Raw genomic sequence first — 21,182 nt, forward strand, 5'->3', positions numbered from 1 at the left:
GGCGGGGAGGAGCCGAGGGGGTTCTGAACGAGCTCGGCTGCTGGGTGGGTCGGGGCGTTCGGCGCGCCCTTCATTGAAGCGGCGGTGGCCGGGCTGGGCGCCGGGAGTGGGAAGCGACGGCGCGGCTGGAAAATGCCAGTCCATTCCCGAGGGGATAAGAAGGAGACGAACCATCACGATGAGATGGAGGTGGACTACGCCGAAAACGAGGGGAGCAGCTCCGAGGACGAGGACACCGAGAGCTCGTCGGTCTCCGAGGATGGAGATAGCTCAGGTACGCGACCCAGCGGGCTGGGACCCCGAGTCCTCGCGCCAGGCTAGCGACAGGCCGCTCTCCGCACGCCGGGCAGCTGCGTCCTGCTGGGAGAGCGGGGCGGGGAGAGAGGGAAGGGGCGGAGACTGGCTCCCGGCCCTCCGTGGCACCCAAGCTGTTCGCGGGGCGCTGCCCAGCTCCTGGCGGGTCCCGGTTGACGGGGCGGGGCGGGGCAGGGCGCGGGCCTGGACTAGCCCGGCTCACGGGCGATGCTCGGTTCTGTTCTCGATCCGCCCCGCCCTTGGGACCTCCGGGTAGTGCCTCGGGCTATCCGGAGCGGAAAATGTCCCGCATCTTGTCTGGGAGACGCTGGAAATGCCTCCTCTCCCCACACCGCCGACTTCTTCTTTTGCACCTTTGCAGCTCTTCTCAGCGTGTGTGGGTTGTCGGGACCCGAGGGTACTCGCTCTTGGCTGGTTTAGAATTTATTAATGTCAGCTTCCAAGTCAGCGTGTCAGTCCGTACTGGACATTCGTCCTCTTTCGGGGGGCTGACGTGGGAGCTGGGTCATCTGCATCATTTCTGTGAACTTTTCAAGACCGAGAAGAACAGCCCAACATGAGGACCGATTGGAGATCTTCATATGCTTATAAATAACTGGCTGATTTTTGGCAGCTTTGAAGTTCTCCAAGTCTTCTCCCATGCAATCTTTTCTAACTTTGTGCTGGTTTTTTTGTCTGTTTATTTGTTTTTGTTTTCTGTTTTGAAGGGAGTGGGATGGGGTAGAGTGGAGGGGGGCAGGTTAACACCTTAAATCAATTTTTGCAATCTTTTAGGAATGGTTATTTTAAAAAGAAATGAAATTTATGATTACCTGGGTTCTTTTCCTTCTATCCATACGATGAAGATGAGACTTATTTCTTTGTTTTGGCCTGATTTTGGCCATGTGAAGCAAGGATTGATGACAGGTTGACGACAGCCTATCACTGTGACACTCTCTTTTTTAGGCTTCCCTTTCAGAGAAAACCTCCATGGAAGTATGTAATTTCAGTCAATAAATCAGCCACCCCGAATAAGTGTTTCTGAGTGACTTGCTTTTGCAGTATTGGGTTCTACTCAGTAGAAGGTATAAATAGTTATGATCTGACCACAATTAAAGAGCTGTCATAGGTCACCACTTGATTCAATTGCCAAATGAACGCTTATTTATAAACAATACTGTGGAAATTCAGAGGTAGAGGAAATCTTTTCAGTACAGGGTGGTCAGCAAAGGCTAGTGGGATTACCTAAATTATCTTGAAGAATGGGTGGAATTTGGATTGGAGTGGTAAAGTTCAGGTGTTTCTGTAGAAGCAGCAATATAAGAAAAAGTGCAAGGCCAGAGCTTAAGCTTTATTTAAAAGAGTGAGAAAACCAGTTTGGTTGGCAGAAGGATTTGAGCTAGAAAAGGAAAAGATATAGGTGTGAAAGACTTGAAAAAAAGCAGAAAGTGGGATTGATGAATACAAGTTTAGGAGTCAATGTAAGAAGAAAAACCCAAATACAAGGAGAATGGTGGTAGTTTGAACAGAAACAGAAAAAAAAAAAAAAGATTTGAGATGAAAGCATGAAAGACATGTTGTTTTCGAGGTCCTGATGGTATATTTGAGTCAGAGTGCCCAACTGACAGGTGGTAATGTGGCATTGGAACCTGCCTGGGATGAGAAGCCTAGTTTGGAATTCACCTGCTTAGTCATGAAAATAGGTGAGATTTCAAAAGTGAGGAATACAGAGAATATCTATGCTTTATGTGAGTACGTTTTCTGGATCTGTAAAACATTTTATCTTCACTTGTTCTTTGTTTTTGTTTTTATGGGAGTCAGGATCTCTCAAAATGACATCTATCTACTAAAATTCTGCCTCTAATTTTTATGTTGATCCTGTGGGTTTTTATTTTTTTTTAACTGTTTTTTGTTCTGTCCCAAAAAATAATGGACACATTAATTTATGAAGACTACGATAATGATTTGAAGCACAAGTCAGATTTTTTAAGTACAAAGAAATTAAATAAATTTTTCAGTTGCATTTGCTTTTGCATCTCTTTTCTACCATTTATCTTGCATGTTAAGCTCCCACAGTTTTATTCTTCTCCAGCCTTGGTACTGGGCCAGTCTTAAGGCTACAGAAAAACTCTATCTAGAGATATTGGGGAGTGAATCATCTTGAGGGACCACATTTTAAAGAGTGAAGGAATAAGCTCTGAAGAGTCAGAAATAATTTTAATCTATTTCAGAAAAATTAAAAAAAAAATCATACTTTCTTGCTGTAGAAAGTAACTGAAAATAATTTAATTTTTTCTCATAGTTTGACCTTTATTTGACGATGATCAATATGAACATCATTTTGTGCTTAAGTTATTCTGATGTTGTCAGCTATATGTGATGTATTGACAAAAACAGACAATTGAAATCTAGGAGAGAGCTGGTAGCTGTCCGTTGTTTTCCTTGAAAAGTTTGCTTGTCTGCCTCCTTCCTCTTTCTCACTGACTGACTGTAATTGGGGAGTGGGAACAGTGGGGGCCTAGGAGTAGGAAACCAAGATGCTCTGTGGTGAACATAATGAGGTTAATCTTTTTTTTATTTGACTCGCAAATTATCCATGTGAGCATTCTGTAAGTGGAAATCCATAAGTATTCTTGAGCAATATTAACCTTTAAAGGACATAATCTTTTGGTGCTTAAGTTCTGGTGAGTTGGTGAAAAACAAGCCCAAAGTGGACTAATTACTTTACAGTCACAGTTTAAGGTCAGCCTTTTCCTTTTTGGCTGTGCCACAGCACGTGGGAACTTAGTTCCTTGACCAGGGCTCAAACCTGTGCCCCTTACACGTGGGAGCACAGTCTTAACCGCTGGACCCCTGCCCCATCAGCCCTTTAATAAAATGATTTAAGAGTGAATAAAGAGGCTTCCCTGGTGACTCAGTGGTAAAGAATCTGCCTGCCAATGCAGGAGACACAGGATTGATCCCTGATCTGGGAAGATCCCACATCCTGTAAAGAACTGAGCCCATACACCACAACTATTGAGACTGTGGTCTAGAGCCCAGGAGTCGTAACTACTTAGCCTGAGTGCTGCAGGTGTTGGAGTCTCGCTCCAAGGAGCCTGCGCTCTGGAACAAGAGATGCTGCCACAGCGAGAAGCCCACGTGCCGCATCTAGAGAGTAGCCTCCACTCATTGCAACCAGAGAAAGGCCCGCACAGCAACAAAGACTCAGCAGAGCCAAAACCAAATAAATACAATTATTAGAAAAAATGAATAAAATTAAGAACTAGCCACTGTTTTAACTCTTATCTGTATTTTACATTAAATCTACAGTGGAAATTACTTTTGATAAATGTTTAAGTCCTAAAGTACTTCTTCTGTTTTTTTTTTTTTAACCATTCTAATTAACATTCAGATGTATTTGGAACATAGCATTAGTTTTATCTTTGATATTTGCATTTTATTAACAGAAATGGATGATGAAGACTGTGAAAGAAGAAGAATGGAATGTTTAGATGAAATGTCCAATCTTGAAAAACAATTTACCGATCTCAAGGATCAGTAAGTAGTAATTTCTGAAGGTCACTGTCACTGAATCTCAACCTTGGCACATGTATACTGGCATGAGAGAAATTATATTCATTCTAAACTATTTTCCTTTTTGTTTTGTATGGGACTGACTGACCTGAAAAAGGCTTCAACTGTTTGCCTGTTGAAGGCCTCATTAACTAATCAAGGGTTTTGAGGCTGGTTTTGGTGGGGGGGGGGGGGAATTTAATAAGATTTTTATGTGGGTATTGGTAATGAAAGTGTTTTCCTTGGATTGCTGCACCCTTGGTTCTAATATGCTTCATTCATCCCTTTGTTAAATAACTGGATAAAGATAACATTTTTTAAAAAATTTGATTATTTCGAAGAGATGGCATGTTGATTTTTATTTATATCTTAACATTGGATAATGTATACATTGCCTGTTTTCACATGCATTGTTTAGTTTGTAAGGTTGGAAGATAGTTTTATCTCTCATTTACTCTTGAGAAGATTGATCACACAGGTTAAGTGATTTGTTCATAGTTTATCAGAGGGTGATAAATTAAGCCAGGCTTTGCATCTTAGGTGCTATCGTGTTCTTTCCACTAAGGCACATTACTTTGGAGGAATCATGGTGGAATCACAGGGCCTGAATCCAGGCTTTCTTGACAGATTTTAAAAATATAGTAATAGGTTCTTTATTATCCACTGTAAAGATTGAATGAGCAGTATATAAAATTCTCAGCCATTTGTCTGACATGTAGTGTGTGTTTACAGATACTGTTTTTTTCCCCCCTCTTTATAATGCCAGAACTCTTATGTAAAGTTGGTAATGCAAGAACGGGCTCCAGTGATTGGAGAGAATAGAATAGATGCAGATTTTAAAGAAATCTTAAAGGTGAACATTCAGTTTGGAACTTGCTGGCAAGGTCATGGGGCATGATATACTTTAGGAAACATAAATGAAAGGGAGAAACCTTTGAGACCATAGATAGCTTAACTTATTCAGAAGCTGCCTCTTAGTTTATGGATTTTTTGTGATTTTGCTGTTTATTCTCTTTCTCCTACTTCTTCCCTAGAGAGGCCCAAAGAAGAGATGAAAGCCCATTTAATATCTGGAATTGCCAGCCTGAAATAAGACAGATTTCGTTACCAAACGAATCCTGTTTATGCCATTTCTGGTGTTAACTTTCATTGGTATTAGTGATGAATATATAGTTAATGTTCTATGCTAGTGTGACAATATAAGCAATCCAAAATAATCCATAGTGTAAAATTTTGCTTTTAAAAAGCATGATATTTTCTAATGCTAAAGATTTACATTACTACTTTGAAGTTAAAATTAGTTTGGATTCCCAGGAATCCATTATTTGGGCAGCACACAGAGTTCATGCAGTTCATTTGGGATCATTCTGGAAAAGAGGAAGCAAATTTGTATTTTAGCATAAGAAATCCATGAATGAATGATTCTTAAAACAGTTATTTAAGATACACGTATTGAGCTTTTATAGAGCCTTTTTTGGTTATCCAAGAAATGAAAATTGTTGTAAAGCTCTAGTGTAATATATTACATAAGAGAAGTTTGCATCTAGTGAGTCATTTGGTCTGATCTTGTTCCCCTTGGGGCAGGCAGTTGCCTTGGTTTTTGCTTTCTCATGGCTCACCATGATCACCAGCCAGTTCCCCCATCAGCATTATTCATTTCTGGAAGTATTAAAAGTAGACTCATTAACACTATTTAATAGGATTCTTTCTCAAGGAATTGGTATCTATAAATATGTTTTTGAAAAAAAAATCCTGGCACAAGGTTTATAATTATTTTTTTGTCTTACCCTTTTTCTTTGTTTTTTATTTTTGTCTTCTCATACTGTGTATCTCTTTAAGCTGTCTCAAATCCTCTTTGGAAGAGGTGGGAAATATAATAATAATAATAATAATAAATATCCTACTTTGCCTGTTCTAGCACTATAGGGCACATATAGCACTCCTTTCCTAAGGCAGAAAATCCACAATTTGCAGTTTGTAAAGTGGTGGAAGGTGAGTTCTTCCACCTTCTAAAAAAGAAAGAGGGACTTGTCCCACCCAAGTGTCCATTCATTTCCGTGTTCAGCATCCAACAAACATTAATTAGCTTCTGTTCTGTGAATAGTATTGTGGTTTCTGCTGCAGGATTCATGATCCTTGCCTTTGATGAGTTTATACTTGATTCCAAGGTTGTAGAAATTATACTGATTTTGAGGAATCTGTTTTTTTTAAAGTGAGTTAATTGAATACTGATAATTCACATATCCTCTTCATTCAGGATGTTCACCTATTCAGGATACCTTATTATCCATATTTTGTATGAGTTTGATGTTTTTCAGGTGCAGTCATCTTTTGTATTAGTTTTTAGCATTTTGTTTGAAGTTGTATTTATAATTTCAAAAACCATTAGTATCATGTTATACTTTTTGGATTTCATACATTGTATGTTGAGTTTTAGAAAAATTTAACCCAGACATGATAATGTATTATTTTGGAAGTTGATTCAGATAATTTTTCCTTTCTGGTTGTAAAAAAAAGAATATTAACTAGCATGAACACTCAAACTTGCTTTATTCCTTTAAAATCATTATATAAATTGCTATGCTAAATATAATGATCAATAATAGGCAATATTAGTTGTCTTAGTTGGTATTTTCAAGAGGAAAGAGTGGAATATTACATGAACGCCAAGTATCATCATGTTTTCAATAGTCAACTGCTATTTATACAAACAGCTATAATCATGATCAGTGGTTTCTCCTGGGAGTTACTACATGCCATCCTTGTGTATTATGAGATATTCACCTATGATGCAGTAATAAATGGCAAAAATTTTTTTACATAATGATCTTAAATTGTTAATCTGCTCTGAAATTTTAGGATATCTTTGAAATGCCACAAAACCAGGGTTAGAAACGCTTCTCATAAAGAATGACAGTTTCAACATTTTCTTGTTAAAAAAGTTCTATCCTGCAGGACTATTGGTAAAAATAAACATTGAGTTGCCTCACATACCATCTTTGATAATCACACTGAAGGTGTTGATGTGACAGCTGTTACATTAGGCCTCTTTGCACGTAGACTATTAAAAAGAGCAACGGGGATTCTTTCCTCCACTTTTCACTTCCCCATCTGCTGAGCAACTCATGTTGTTATAGCTTCTTCATTCACAGTCTAGATGAGCTGAGTATGCCAGGTCTTAAGTTCCCTAGCCTTTGGTTTTACCTTCATCACTCTGCTTCTTCTTTGTTCTCTTAAAAATTAAGTAGGCTGAATATTGTTATACTGACTCCTTTTCAGGAGATTTGGAGAGGAGACAGGGAATTATTTATTTCTGACAGCTAGTAATGCCTGTATCTAACTTACTCAAAATGATTTGTTCCTTTTAAACTCAGTGTTTATTTGACCTTTTCTCTTAGAATTGATTTATTCTGCAGTTAAAAACATCTACAGTGTTCAGAGGTAGTTATTTTGGTTGTATTTTTTTTGATTTGTAAATTAACCATTAAAAAGCAATATATCTAAAAAATAGAAAAATATTTCTTTGTGATTATTTGCATAAAAGTCAAATGATGTAATTATTTGTTCTTGTCACCTGAGATCAAGGAAAAAATACATTTGTTAGGCTATTAGAATATGAAGGATATTAAGAGAGAATGTATAGAAATGGTAAATTGTTAGCCTTTGCTGGGCTTTTAAAATTAATATCTTAATTTTTGCTTTGTTAAGACTTTATAAAGAACGATTAAGTCAGGTGGATGCAAAACTACAAGAAGTCATAGCTGGAAAAGCACCAGAATATTTGGAACCACTGGCAACTTTACAAGAAAATATGCAAATTCGTACAAAGGTAGCAGGTAGGAAAGTGAAACATCTTTTCCATATAGTAGAATATGAATTCTTCAATAGATTTAAAAGGTGTTCATCAAATGAGTGGTTGTTGTTAATAGAAGTACAAATGTATTTACATTGACCAGATTATTATACTATCAATCAACCCATAGTTATTTTATTAAATGTCTCCTGCTTTTCTCTGCTGCTGTGGAGGGTTAAAACAAAAAAGCCCTCAAATTGGTCACAGTGTTGTTGAAAAGGTATTTCTACACGTGAAATAATTAGAAACCAGGATATTTCCATTAAGAGATACTGTTACTACCATAGTTATTTTTCTATTAATGTTCAGTTTAAGTCCTCTTAGTATTTTTCATCTTTAAGAGTGATAAAGAGTTCTTATTTATAAAGCATTAAAAAAAATTTGATCAGGATGTTAAAGAACAGGGAATTAACCTTCAAACCTGTAGTTCAGTCATAAGTTTTTATTTTGAATAGTTTGGTGATGCGTTTGTGACTATGAATAAATGAAGATGTATTTTATTTGTGTGGTTAAATTTCAGTCTTCTGTTTGTAACTGGGATCTGGCCTCAGAATTGTGTCCTACCATGCCTAACAAAGGATATGTCTATTTGAAGATCATGTAATGATTTTTCACAGTAAAACTAAAAACTGAAATTTACTGGAGATACTGATTGTTTTCTTTTTGGGGAACAATCATTGATCCTCATACACCTGTTATTTATGAATAATACGTATGGCATTGTTGATAATAGGTTCTTCTTATACTGAATCCTCCTTAAACTGAATTTTAGTCTTGAGTGCTTAATATTAAGTGTATAGATAATGTGATGCTTAATCTGCTATCTTTGCATATTGACTTAGACATCCTTAAAAGTAAACATGTCCTTAGTTTTATTTGACATTTGAAAAGAACTAAGTGAGACTTCCTAATGTTTTGAAAATATTACTTGAGTCAGTTATTCACTTTGCTACTAACTGGCCTCCTTTACTTTTTGATTGTACCCAGAGTCGTGTGTGTGATTGTGTTGCTGAAGGCATAGTTCCAGATATCTGTTCCTTGCCTTTACTCTACAGGAAAGAGTATTGCAGTTCTAGGGGCAGCTATGGCATAGAGTTAAGTATGTACATCTAGACCTCTTTGCCATTTTTGTGATGGTGTACTTGCATGGCCTATTTTATGTGTTTTTTTTAGGGTGCCTATTTTATGTGGTTGTTTTGGTACCTCTTAAGTTAAACTCTCTTGACCATCCATCCTCTAGGTAAAGCTCTGTCAGGAGCACTCAAACATTGTGTTAATTTATAAATTTTGTTATATTAGTTTATACACTTAGTCTTCTTGGAAGCTTTGGACTCTGAAAATAAGTAATAGTTAAAAAAGAGTGGTTTCGATGGTTATGGTATCCAGTTGTTAGTTTGGGTATATATGTTGAGAAACCAGAGTTTTTTGACTCTGTTTCCCTTATGAGTCCTGAGACATCGTTTTTCGTAGGTGAAGAGTTTTATTTTCATTTTAATCATTCTCTATCAAGCATTTAGAAGTATTCTTTAGAAAAATGGGTAAGAACTAAAATTTGTAGTGTAGTTTCTCTCTAGCTCTTAAACTCTTAGTTTTGTAGTCTTCTTTGACATATATTTTGACTGAGCCTTATTATTTCTAGTTTTTAAAGGTAAAGTTAGACCTGCCAATTTCTTCTTGATTCATTTTATAAAATAGGACAGAATTCTTACAGGGAAGTGATAATGAAACTCCTTATTGCTAACATAATCAGAGTAATTGTGTTTGGTTGCAGGAATCTATAGAGAGCTCTGCTTAGAATCTGTAAAGAACAAATATGAATGTGAAATTCAAGCTTCTCGCCAGCATTGTGAGGTACTGTTATTTTGCTTAACTTTTAAGCTGATTTCAATTCTTCAAATCTTCTTCTGAGTGCAGCAGTTTAAAAAGTAAAATAAACGAAACAAAATTGAATAGTACTTTAGCTCAGCCCGCTTATGCAATTTTTTTTTAATACAGTTTCACTGAAAGCTGTATTGGAAATAGGACACAAAGAAAGAATCATACAAAAGAACTAGTGATATAATTTTAGAAGTTTTGCAGCTGTCACCTTAAAAGACTTTGTAATGATTATGTCATGTGGCATCACCAAATAGTATAATTAGTATAATGCTAAAGACTCAAAAAATGTATATACAGTAGTTCTGTTAATTTCTCAATTTTTAGATCTGTTTCCACATCTTAGGGCAAAATTCTCTATGGGGGAAAAATGGATTCTCTATATTCTGTTTATAGAGCACTGGAAAACATAGTGTTGATTTTGCCGATTACTTTTCATAAGACCTAGACAAGATCATAAATAACTAGTGAAAATAAGAACAAGTTCTGTGATGATTCTTATCTTAATGTACCATATCTTTATAAACTATTAAAATACTGGGAGTAGACAGATATAAAAATAATGGAGCTTGTGTCATTTTCTTGGTTATAACTGAGATGAAACATCTTTCAATGTTTACTGGCTGTTTGGATTTTCTTTTCTAAGAAGTACTTGTACATATCTTTTGCCTTTCTTTATGTTGAGCTTTTAGTCTTTTCCTCATTAACTGTAGTGATTCTTCATTTATTCTGGATACAAATGCACTGCTGGTTATAAGCTTTGCAAATATTTTTACCCAGGAAGTGGGGTATCTTTTTCACTCTTTTTGATGACCTTTTAAACAAAATTTCACATTTTAATGTGGTTGAATTTATCATCTTTCCTTTATAATACTATATATGTTTCTTGTGTGTTCCTCACTTTGAGTAAAACGATACGTTTTCTTTTAAAATTTGAAATTTTGCTTTTTGTTGCTAAACTACCTTTATTTTATTTTTGTGTGTGATTAAAGTATGGATCTAATTTTACTTCTTTGCTTACGGATAGGTAATCTCACTGTTTATTACATACTTCATTGTTTCCCCAATAATCAACAATTCCATCTCTTTTTCTTACCAAATATCCACATACGTGCTGGCTTGTTTTTAGTGTTTTTTCCATCTGTTCCAGTGGTTTCTTTGACTCCTCTTGCACCAGTATCACAATTTCTCTTTTTACAGCTTTCATTCTAGTAAGTTGATGACTCAATAGCCTAATAATTTTACCTTGCTCTCTTTCTTCTTACAGTTGCTATTATTATTAATTTTATTTGTTGTTTAGTAACAGCTTTTTAAAAATTACCTTTTTTACTTTTTATTTTCTGCTGCTGCCTAGAAAAGTGAGCTTTATATATTGAAGAGTGTATATGAGTGAATTTATATATTGATACTATATCCAACCATGTTACCCTTTCTTAATTTAGAGTGTAAATAATATAAATAAATCATCATATAAATAATAATGTGATTTGTGAATAATGCTGCAGTGAAAGTGATGTATGTATTCTTTGCACCCTTGGTGAACTTCAGTTGACCATACATGCATGGGTTTATTTTCAAGGCTCTCTGTTTCTGTTCCATTGGTCTAAGTATTATTCTGTTACCATATTGTTATAATTACTGTAGTTTTATAATATGTTTTAAAATTAGGAAATGTGAGGCCTCCTCACATTTGTTCTTCTTTCTCAAAATTGTTTTGACTACTTGGGATCCTTTGTATTTCCATATGAATTTTAGGATTGTTTTTTCTATTGCTATTAAAAAGTCATTGGAATTTTGATAGAGGTTACATTGATTTTTTAAATTACTTTGGGTAGTATGGACATGTTAACAATAATAAGTCTTCTAATCCGTGAATGTGGGCTCTCTTTCCACTTATTTGTATTTTCCTTAATTTCTTTCATCAGTGTCTTATATTGTTAGTATACAAGTCTTTCACTTTAGTGTATTCCTAAGTATTTTATTGTTTTAGATACTCTTGTAAATGAGATTTTTAATTTCCCACATCTCCTTAATTCTATCAGTTTTTGCTTTATATATGTGTATATACATATTATATATAGAGAGAGAGAGAAAGAAGAGAGAGAGAGCATCTGTATTAGCACACACATATTAACATTTTTGTATTTTTAATGAGTGTAATATTTTATCCTTTTTTTATCCTTCTATCTCTGTAACAGTGATTTTTGCCCTAAAGTCTGTTTTGTCTTGACAGTTAAAGCAGGTACCCTAGTTTTATTTGGCTTGGCATCTGCCTGATAAAAGGTTTTTTCATTCTTTATTTTTTTTCTCTCAACTTTATTCTGGCCTTGTATTTTAGGTGTATTGCTTATAAATAACATAATATCTTGATTTAAAATAAAGCTATTCAACAATTTTTGTCTTTTAACTGATAAATTTAGTCCAATTATTTTGATATTTAAGTCCAGCCTATTCTGTGTTTTTAATTTGTTCTGCTTTATCCTTTTTTAAAATTCTCTTCTGACCTTTTTTTGATAAGTGTGTGTGATTTATTGAGTTTTAAAATTACATCAGAAATGTATGTCCTCTATTTCTATTTTAATTGATTACCTCCACACTTTCCATTTCTATATTTTAAAGATTATCTTAAATTTTCAGTATGCATACCTCCATTAGTAGAATCTAAATACCAATCGATAGCTCTGTTCTTCTCGATAGAATTCCTATATAAAGGACCTTAGAACTCTTAACTGCAGTTACTCCCTCCCAAATTGCAAGTTATAGTTGTTCACAATTTCTTACATTTCATACTTTAGATGAGACATTACTTTGATCTCATAGATTTAGTTCTGTTTAAGTTTATCCATATTTTATTAATAGTAGTTACTTGTTAACTTTTTAAATTATTAAATTAATTAATTTGTCTGTATCAGATCTTAGCTGTGGCATGCGGAATCTTCACTGCTGCATGAGGGGTCACTAGAGGGCATCGGATCAGTAGTTGCCACATGCAGGCTTAGTTGCCTGGAGGCACACGGGGTCTTAGTTCCCCAACCAGGGATCGAACCCACATCCCCTGCATTGGAAGGTGGATTCTTAACCATTGGACCACCAGTGCAGCCCCTTGTTCATTGTTTTTTAGCTGCAACCCTTCCCTGCAGGTTTATGTTTTGCTTTTTTAAGAATATCCTAGGCATTCTTTCCCTGAAAGTCTTTTAGTTCAGTTTTTATTTGTTCAAAAATAGTTTTATTTGTAAACATTGTGGAATAACAGTTTAAGGGGGTTATAACATTCTAGGATGACAATTATTTCCTATTAATATTTTTAGGATCTTGCTTTCTATAGTGGGTGCTAGATGCCTACAGTCATTTGTAGATAATTTTTTCCCTTCCCCTCACTGGCTGCAAAAACTCTTCTCTTTGTTGTTCTTTAGTTTCTGTACTGTGTGTCTCTACAGGATTATTTTTCTCTCCTGACTTGGATTTGCTGTGACTTCTGCATCTTATAATTTGTTTTCCATTAATTCTGTTGTATGTTTTTTTGTTTATTTGTTTTTTTGGCTGCGAGGCGTGTGGGATCTTAGCTCCCTGACCAGGGATCAAACCTGCACTGCCTGCATTGCAAGGTGAGGTCTTAACCACTTGGACTGGCAGGGAAGTCCCTCCATTAATTCTGAAAATTCCTCAGCTGTTAACTTTTCTGGTATTGCCTCTCTTCCATTGTCTTTACTTCCATCTTCTGGAACTCTAATAAGTCATATGTAAGTCCTCATTCTGCCTTTCATACTGCTTAATAGTGAATTCTTGTTTTTATTCAGTAAGTCATTATCAGACATTCTTCAGAGCCTAATTCTGCTGTTTCTTATTTCTGCCAAACCTCACAGTTTGTTTCCTTATTTCATGATTCTGGAGGCTTTATTGGTAGGAATTCTGTGAGCCTTGGACAGAAGACGTGGCTCTTGAGATTGTGTGTATGTGTGTGCATGCATATGCTCGGTCATGTCTGACTCTTTGCAACCCTGTGGACTGTACCCTGCCAGGCTGCTCTGTCCTTGGAATTCTCCAGGCAAGAATACTGGAGTGGGTTGCCATTTCCTCCTCCAGGGGAGTCTTCCCAACCCAGGGATCGAACCCTGTCTCTTGTGTCTCCTGCATTGGCAGGCAGGTTCTTTACCACAGTGCCACCTGGGAAGCCCCCTTCAAATAGTATCTGCTGTTTTTTCTGCTGAGTTGTTTTAGCCAGGTATCCTCATCTGCCACCAGCACATGACTACTTTAGTTTTTTTGGCTTGGGATTTTCTGTGTTTAAATCTCAGATAGGTAGAAGTCAGACCTGAGATGATACATGTTTAGGGAAAACTTTTTTCTCCACTTACGCTCTATGCTGAGAGATTTCCCTCAGGTGGATCATTTAAGTCAGCTTTTTCATAAAATGTAGTAACCCTTCAGAACCATGCAGGGATCTCAGTTACCTCCAAGATCTTTCTCTTTTAACCAAACAGCCACTAAAAACCATGCCTCTTCTGTTCAGTAACCAGCAAATACCCTCAAGGAAACCACAGTTTCAGTATCAGGTTAGCATGCTGGTTTCTAGCTCCTTGTTTATGTTTGATCCTTGGGGATATCTCTTATTTTCTTGAGAGATTAGCTATATCTTTAAAAAGATATTTTGTGGTATTCTATCTAGAATGTCTAGAGTGTTGGAAGTTTTATTTAGTTTTGTTTTTTGTGAATATATAGTGTACTACATTGCCATAAATAAAAGTCAACAAGATACATTTAAGTAATGTTTTTTACTTAGGCAATTGTATTGATATTCTTTCTCTTTCATCATTTTTTCAGCTTTGAAAGTCCTCGCTTCTTCATAGAGATGCTGAATATTTACCTCAATTTCTTCTGGTTTAGTTATGGTTTGATGTTTTAAATGTTTAATATATAATTACTATTATAATTAATCTGTTTAATTATATAGTTAATCTGAAAATACTGACCAGTAGCTCAAGGGCATTTTAGATAGGAAATAGAAGATGAATAGGAACTTTAAATATTTAGAGTGTTATGTGTTTTACATTCACTCTCATTTTAATCCTTACAACAATTTTATAGAATAGGAATTGTCTTGATTGTTATGAATAGGTTAACAAAGACTCAGAGAGGTTAAGTAATTTGCTTGGGAGTCACACAGTTAATAAGCAGCAGAACAAGGATTGAAATCCTTTGTTTGATTTTTCCAGTTATTTATGTAGTTTAGTGTTAAATCTGAACTTTGTACAGGGCTTTGTACCTGCTTATTCCTTAGTTCTTCATTTGACTCATATAATAATAATGGAAATAACCTGAAGGGCAAGGGAAGTGGGAAGAAGGAAGGCATACTGCCAGTTGTCAGAGTAAAAGTGTGATTAGCAGCAGATAGAAAAGAAGGGCCAGGACCAGAGACTAGACGGGTTCACGCAGGTTTGCACACAGAGAGTATACAGAGGCAATCAAGGCAGCAGATGGTTTGTGTCAAATTAAGGAAGAAAATCATATTTATAGAATACTATAAAGTGCCTCACACACTAAGATGGGTAGAGATGCTTTATTTAGGTTATCTCATTTAAGCCTCCCCATGGAGCTGGTAATGAGTTTTAAGATGTGGTGGCAGGTGGTAGGAAGGTTTCAACCAGGCCCTTAGGGTTCAGGGTTAGCATTCCTATTTTTAAAAATTGGTGAGAGCTCTTCAGAGCTCTGATTTTTTTTGGCTTTCAATTCATTTGATTATTTTTTTTTCTGATTATAACATTAGTAAGTGTTTGATGAGAAAACTTGAGAAATAAGTCTAAAGAAGAGAATAAAAGCAACCGTAATCTACTAAGCAGAAGTAATCACTGTTAATAAGTGTGCATGCATGCTCAGTCGCTCAGTCATATCCAACTTTTTGTCACCCCATGAACTGTAGTCCACCAGCTTCCTCTGTCCATGGGATTTCTCAGGCAAGAATACTGGAGTGGGTTGTCATTTCCTTCTTCATGGGATCTTCCCAACCCAGGGATTAAACCTGAAGCTCCTGCATGCAGGCAGATTCTTTATCACTGAACCGCCTGGGAAGCCCTAAGTGTGCGTATGTTTGTATAATTGTTTTTCACATAGCTGGTGTGACTCTGTGTATACTATTTGTATCCTAACTTTTTTATAAGCAACATTTCATAAGCATATCGTTATTGCTCTAAATACTTTTTTTTTAGAGGGTCATTTTGTGTTTTATTGTTTATTTTTAAAAATTAGATGGTTCTTTTAAGGCGCTAGCCTGCCATCTTCTTGATCAGCTGGCCCCCCAAAAAAGTCTCTTTCTTGCCTCAGCCCCTTGTCTCTTAGATTCATTGGCCTGTTATGCAGTGAGCAGATCAAGCTTGGACTCAGTATCAATTTGGCTTAGCTAGCCAGGAGCCTGCTGCTTGTGGCTAGCTGATCCTAATCAAGGAATATTGGGACAAGACCCTAGCAGCTGCTGGGACCGTTTGTCCTGAGGTTCTTTCCTTCAAGATTCCCTACAGTGACCTGGCTGCCCTCAGTGCTTGGCAGTTGAGAAAAGGAACAGACAAACTTCTACTAGTTGACAGACTCAGATTTTTGTTTGTAGGGATTCATTAACGACAAACCCAGCCCTGCATGAGATAGGTCTATAATCTCTTCAGAAACTCGACATCTTCCAACTCAGTTCAAAACTGAGGGAGCATCCAGGAAACCACTGGCTCATTCACTGCTCTGATGAGGTCTCAGCTTTGGAACCCAGAACAATACAGAGTTATGCACTTAAAGCTCAGAAAGGGATGCAGAATAGTATGTGCAAGATCAAGCCACGCTCCTTAGCACTTTAAGAGATCAAGCCATGAGCCTTTGGAGTGGGAGCACTGCCCTTAGACCCTACGCTACCAGAGAACTAACCTTCAGTTCAGTTCAGTTCAGACGCTCAGTCGTGTCCAACTCTTTGCGACGCCAGGGTAACCTTAGGTGGTATCAAATAGTGATTTGATATTCCTTTCACACAAAGGAAACCTCTGGAATACAAGACCCTGCATCACCCAACCACCAGTAGCACCCTGTGCAGGATGCCTCATCTAAACAACAAACAAAACAAAAATATAGACCAAATCATCAGTAGACAGGAGTACCACCTCATCCAGCCTTGCCCATCCGAGGAAAAGCAAACAAACACACAGCACAAATCTCACCCTATATGAAGTTTACACAAACCACTGAGACCAACCTTAGGTGGGGAGAAACCAAAGGGAAGGAAGAATTCAACCTGGAAGCCTGGGAAAAGGAGACCTCAAGCACAAGAAGTAAAAAAAAAAAAAAATTAATGAAAAGGCAGAGAAATACCACACAAATGAAGGAACAAACTAGAAACAAAGAAGCCCAAATAAATGAAGAGGAAATAGGCAAACTACCTGAAAAAGAATTCAGAATAATGATAGTAAAGATGATGAAAAACTGAAAATAAGATGGAGAAAATGCAGGAATCAGTTAACAAAGACCTAGAAGAATTAAAGAATAAACATGCAGAGACAAACAACACAATTACTGAAATTAAAAATACTCTAGAAGGAATTAGTTGCAGAATATCCGAAGCAGAAGAACGAATCAGTGAGCTGGAAGACAAAATTTTGGAAATAACTTCTTTAGAGTAGAATAAAGTAAAAAGAATGAAAAGAACTGAGGATAGTCTCAGAGACCTCTGGGACCATATCAAATGCACCAACATTTGAATTATAGAGGTCCCAGAAGAAGAAGAGAAAAAGAAAGGGTATGAGAAAATTTTTGAAGAGATTATAGTTGAAAATTTCCCCAACATGGAAAAGGAAATAGTCAATAAAGTGTAAGAGGCACAAAGAGTCCCATATAGGATAAATCCAAGGGGAAACATGCCAAGACACATACTGATCAAGCTCACAAAGACTAAACACAAAGAAAGGATAATAAAAGCAGCAAGGGAGAAGCAACAAGTAACATACAAGGGAAACCCTAGTGCTTAATAGCTGATCTTTCAGCAGAAACTCTGCAGGCCAGAAGGGAATGGCAGGATATATTTAAAGTACTGAAAGGGAAAAATCTACAACCAAGATTACGGTACCCAACAAGGATCTCATTCAAAATTGATGGAGAAATAAAATGCTTTTCAGACAAGAAAAAGTTAAGGGAATTCAGTACAAGCAAACCAGCTTTACAACAAATGTTAAAGGGACTTATATAGTCAAGAAATACAAGAGAAGAAAAAAGATCTACAAAATCAACCCCAAACAATTAAGAAAATGGCAATAGGAACATATATATCATAATTACTTTAAGTTTAAATGGATTAAATGCTCCAGCCAAAAGACACAGACTGGCTGAATGGATACAAAAACAAGACCCATATATATGCTGTCTATAAGAAACCCACATCAGATCTCAAGACACGTACAGACTGAAAGTGAGAGGATGGAAACGTATGTTCCATGCAAATGGGAAGCAAAGCTGGAGTAGCAATGCTCACACAGACAAAATAGACCTTAAAATAAAGAAGACCACAAGAGATAAGCAATGACACTATATAATGATCAAGCAATCAATCCACGAGGAAGACATAACAATCGTAAATATCTGTGCACCCAACATAGGGGCACCACAGTGCTGACACTAGATATCAGTTACAAGAAAAAAACTATAAGAAATACAAACACATGGAGATTAATCAACACGTTTCTAAATAACCAGCAGATTACTGAAGAAGTCAAAAGGGAAATAAAAAAATTTCTAGAAACAAATGACAATGAAAACACAACTCAAAACCTATTGGATGCAGCAAAAGCAGTTCTAAGAGGGAAGTTGATAGCAATACAATCCTACCTTAAGAAACAAGAAAAACATCAAATAAACAGCCTAACTTTACAGCTAAAACAACTGGAAAAAGAAGAACCAAAAAACCCCCAAAATTAGTAGAAGCAAAGAAATCATAAAGATCAAAGCAGAAATAAATGAAAAAGAAATGAAAGAAACAGTGGGAAAGATTAATAAAACTAAAAGCTGGTTCTTTGAGAAGATAAACAAAATTGACAAACCTTTAGCCAGACTCATCAAGAAAAAAACAGAGAAGAATCAAATCAATAAATTAGAAATGAAAAAGGAGACATTACAACAAACAGTACAGAAATAAGAGACTATTATGAGCAACTATATGACAATAAAATGGATAACCTGGAAGAAATGGACAGATTCTTTAAAAAGTTCAATTTTCCTAGACTGAACCAGAAAGAAATTATGAACAACCCAATTACAAGCACTGAAATTGAAGCTGTGATAAAAAATCTCCCAAAGAACAAAAGCCCAGGACCAGAAGGCTTCATGGGAGAATTCTGTCAAATATTTAGAGAAGAACTAATGCCTATCCTTCTAAAACTCTTTCAAAAAATTGCAGAGGAAAGAACACTTCCAAACTCATTCTACAAGGCCACCATCACCCTGATACCAAAACCAGACAAAGACAACACAAAAAAAGAAAACTACAGGCCAATATCACTGATGAACATAGATGCAAAAATCCTCAAAAAGTTTTAGCAAACATAATTCAGCAACACATCATAAAGCTCATACACCATGATCAAGTTGGGTTTATTCCAGGGATGCAAGGATTCTTCAATATATGAAAATCAATCAATGTGATACACCATATTAACAAATTGAAAGATTAAAAACCATATGATAATCTCAGTAGATGCATAAAAAGCCTTTGACAAAACCCAGCATCCATTTATGATTAAAACTCTTCCAAAAGTGGGCATAGGAGGAACCTACATCAACATAGTAAAAGCCATATATTGTAAGCCTACAGCAAACATTATTCTGAATGGTGAAAAACTGAAAGCATTCCACCTGAGATCAGGAACACGACAAGGGTGTTCACTTTCACCACTGTTACTGAACATAGTTCTGGAAGTCCTAGCTACAGCAATCAGATAAGAAAAAGAAATAAAAGGAATCCAGATCAGAAAAGAAGTAAACCTCTCACTGCAGATGACATGGTACTGTACATAGAAAACCCTTAAGGTAGTATCAGAAAATTACTAGAGCTAATCAGTGAATTCAGCAAAGTTGCAGGATACAAAATCAATATGCAGAAATCACTTTCATTTCTATATACTAACAAAAATCAGAGAAATTAAGGAATCAATTCCATTCACCATTGCAACAAAAGGAATTAAATATCTAGGAGTAAACTTACCTAAAGAGACAAAAGAACTGTACACAGAAAATTATAAGACACTAATGAAAGAAATCAAAGATGACATAAACAGCTGGAAAGATATTCCATGTTCCTGGGTAGGAAGAATCAATATTATGAAAATGACTATACTACCAAATGCAATCTACAGATTCAATGTGATCCCTATCAAATTACCAGTAGCATTTTTCACAGAACTAGAACAAAAGATTTCACAATTCATATGGAAACAGAACAGACCCTCAATAGCCAAAGCAGTGTTGAGAAAGAAGAATAAAGCTGGAGAAATCAACCTTCCTAACTTCAGATTATACTACAAAGCTCCAGTCATCAAGATAGTGTGTTACTGGCACAAAAACTGAAATATAGACCAATGGAACAAGCTAGAAAGCCAGAAAGAAACCCGTGCACCTATGGGTACCTTACTTTTGACAAAGGAGGCAAGAATATACAATGGGGCAAAGACAGCCTCTTAGATAAATGGTGCTGGGAAAACCGGAGAGCTGCATGCAAAAGAGTGAAATTAGAACACTTCCTCACACCATACACAAAGATAAACTCAAAATGATTAAAGAGCTAAATGTAAGACGAGAAACTATAAAACTTTTAGAGGAAAACATAGGCAGAACACTCGATGACATAAAAGCAAGATCCTCTATGACCCACCTCCTAGAGTAACGGAAATAAAAACAAAAGTTAGTAAGTGGGACCTAACTAAACTTAAAAGCTTTTGCACAGCAAAGGAGACTATAAGCAAAGTGAAAAGACAACCCTTAGAATGGGAGAAAATAATAGCAAATGAAACAACTGACAAAGATTAATTTCCAAAATATACAAGCAGCTCATACAACTCAATGCCAGAAAAACACACAGCCTAGTCAAAAAGTGGGAAAAAGGCCTAAACAGTCATTTCTCCAAAGACATATAGACAGCTAACAAACACATGAAAAGATGCTCAACATCGCTCATTATTAGAGAAATGCAAATCAAAACTACAATGAGATCCTGCTTCATGCGGGTCAAAATGGCCCTCATCAAAAAGGCTACAAACAATAAATGCTGGAGAGGGTGTGGAGAAAAGGGAACACTTTTGCACTGTTGGTGGGAATGTAAATTGATATAGCCACTATGGTAGACGGTATGGAGATTCCTTCAAAAACTAGGAATAAAACCAGAATAAAACCAACATATGACCCAGCAATCCCACTCCTAGGCATATCCAAAACTGAAATAGACACATATATCCCATTGTTTATAGCAGCACATTTATAATAGCTAGAATATGGAAGCAACCTAGATGTCCATTGACAGATGAATTGAAAAATAAGTTGTGATACATATACACAATGGAATATTACTCAGCCATAAAAAGGAACGCATGTGAGT

At 36.2% G+C, this 21,182-nt stretch overlaps 1 protein-coding gene across 1 annotated transcript in view; it reads left to right on the plus strand.

Moving 5' to 3' along the window:
• The window catches only part of BRMS1L (BRMS1 like transcriptional repressor), a 42,097-nt gene continuing 20,915 nt past the window's right edge, over nt 1-21,182 (plus strand). Inside the window, exons 1-4 of the mRNA XM_065906522.1 lie at nt 1-274; nt 3,744-3,834; nt 7,558-7,685; nt 9,474-9,553. Coding sequence (XP_065762594.1) covers nt 133-274; nt 3,744-3,834; nt 7,558-7,685; nt 9,474-9,553 — 441 coding nt within the window. The 5' untranslated portion in view covers nt 1-132. The remainder of the gene's footprint in view (nt 275-3,743; nt 3,835-7,557; nt 7,686-9,473; nt 9,554-21,182) is intronic.

This window comes from Muntiacus reevesi, chromosome 15, assembly GCF_963930625.1.
Source record: "Muntiacus reevesi chromosome 15, mMunRee1.1, whole genome shotgun sequence".
NCBI lineage: Eukaryota > Metazoa > Chordata > Mammalia > Artiodactyla > Cervidae > Muntiacus > Muntiacus reevesi.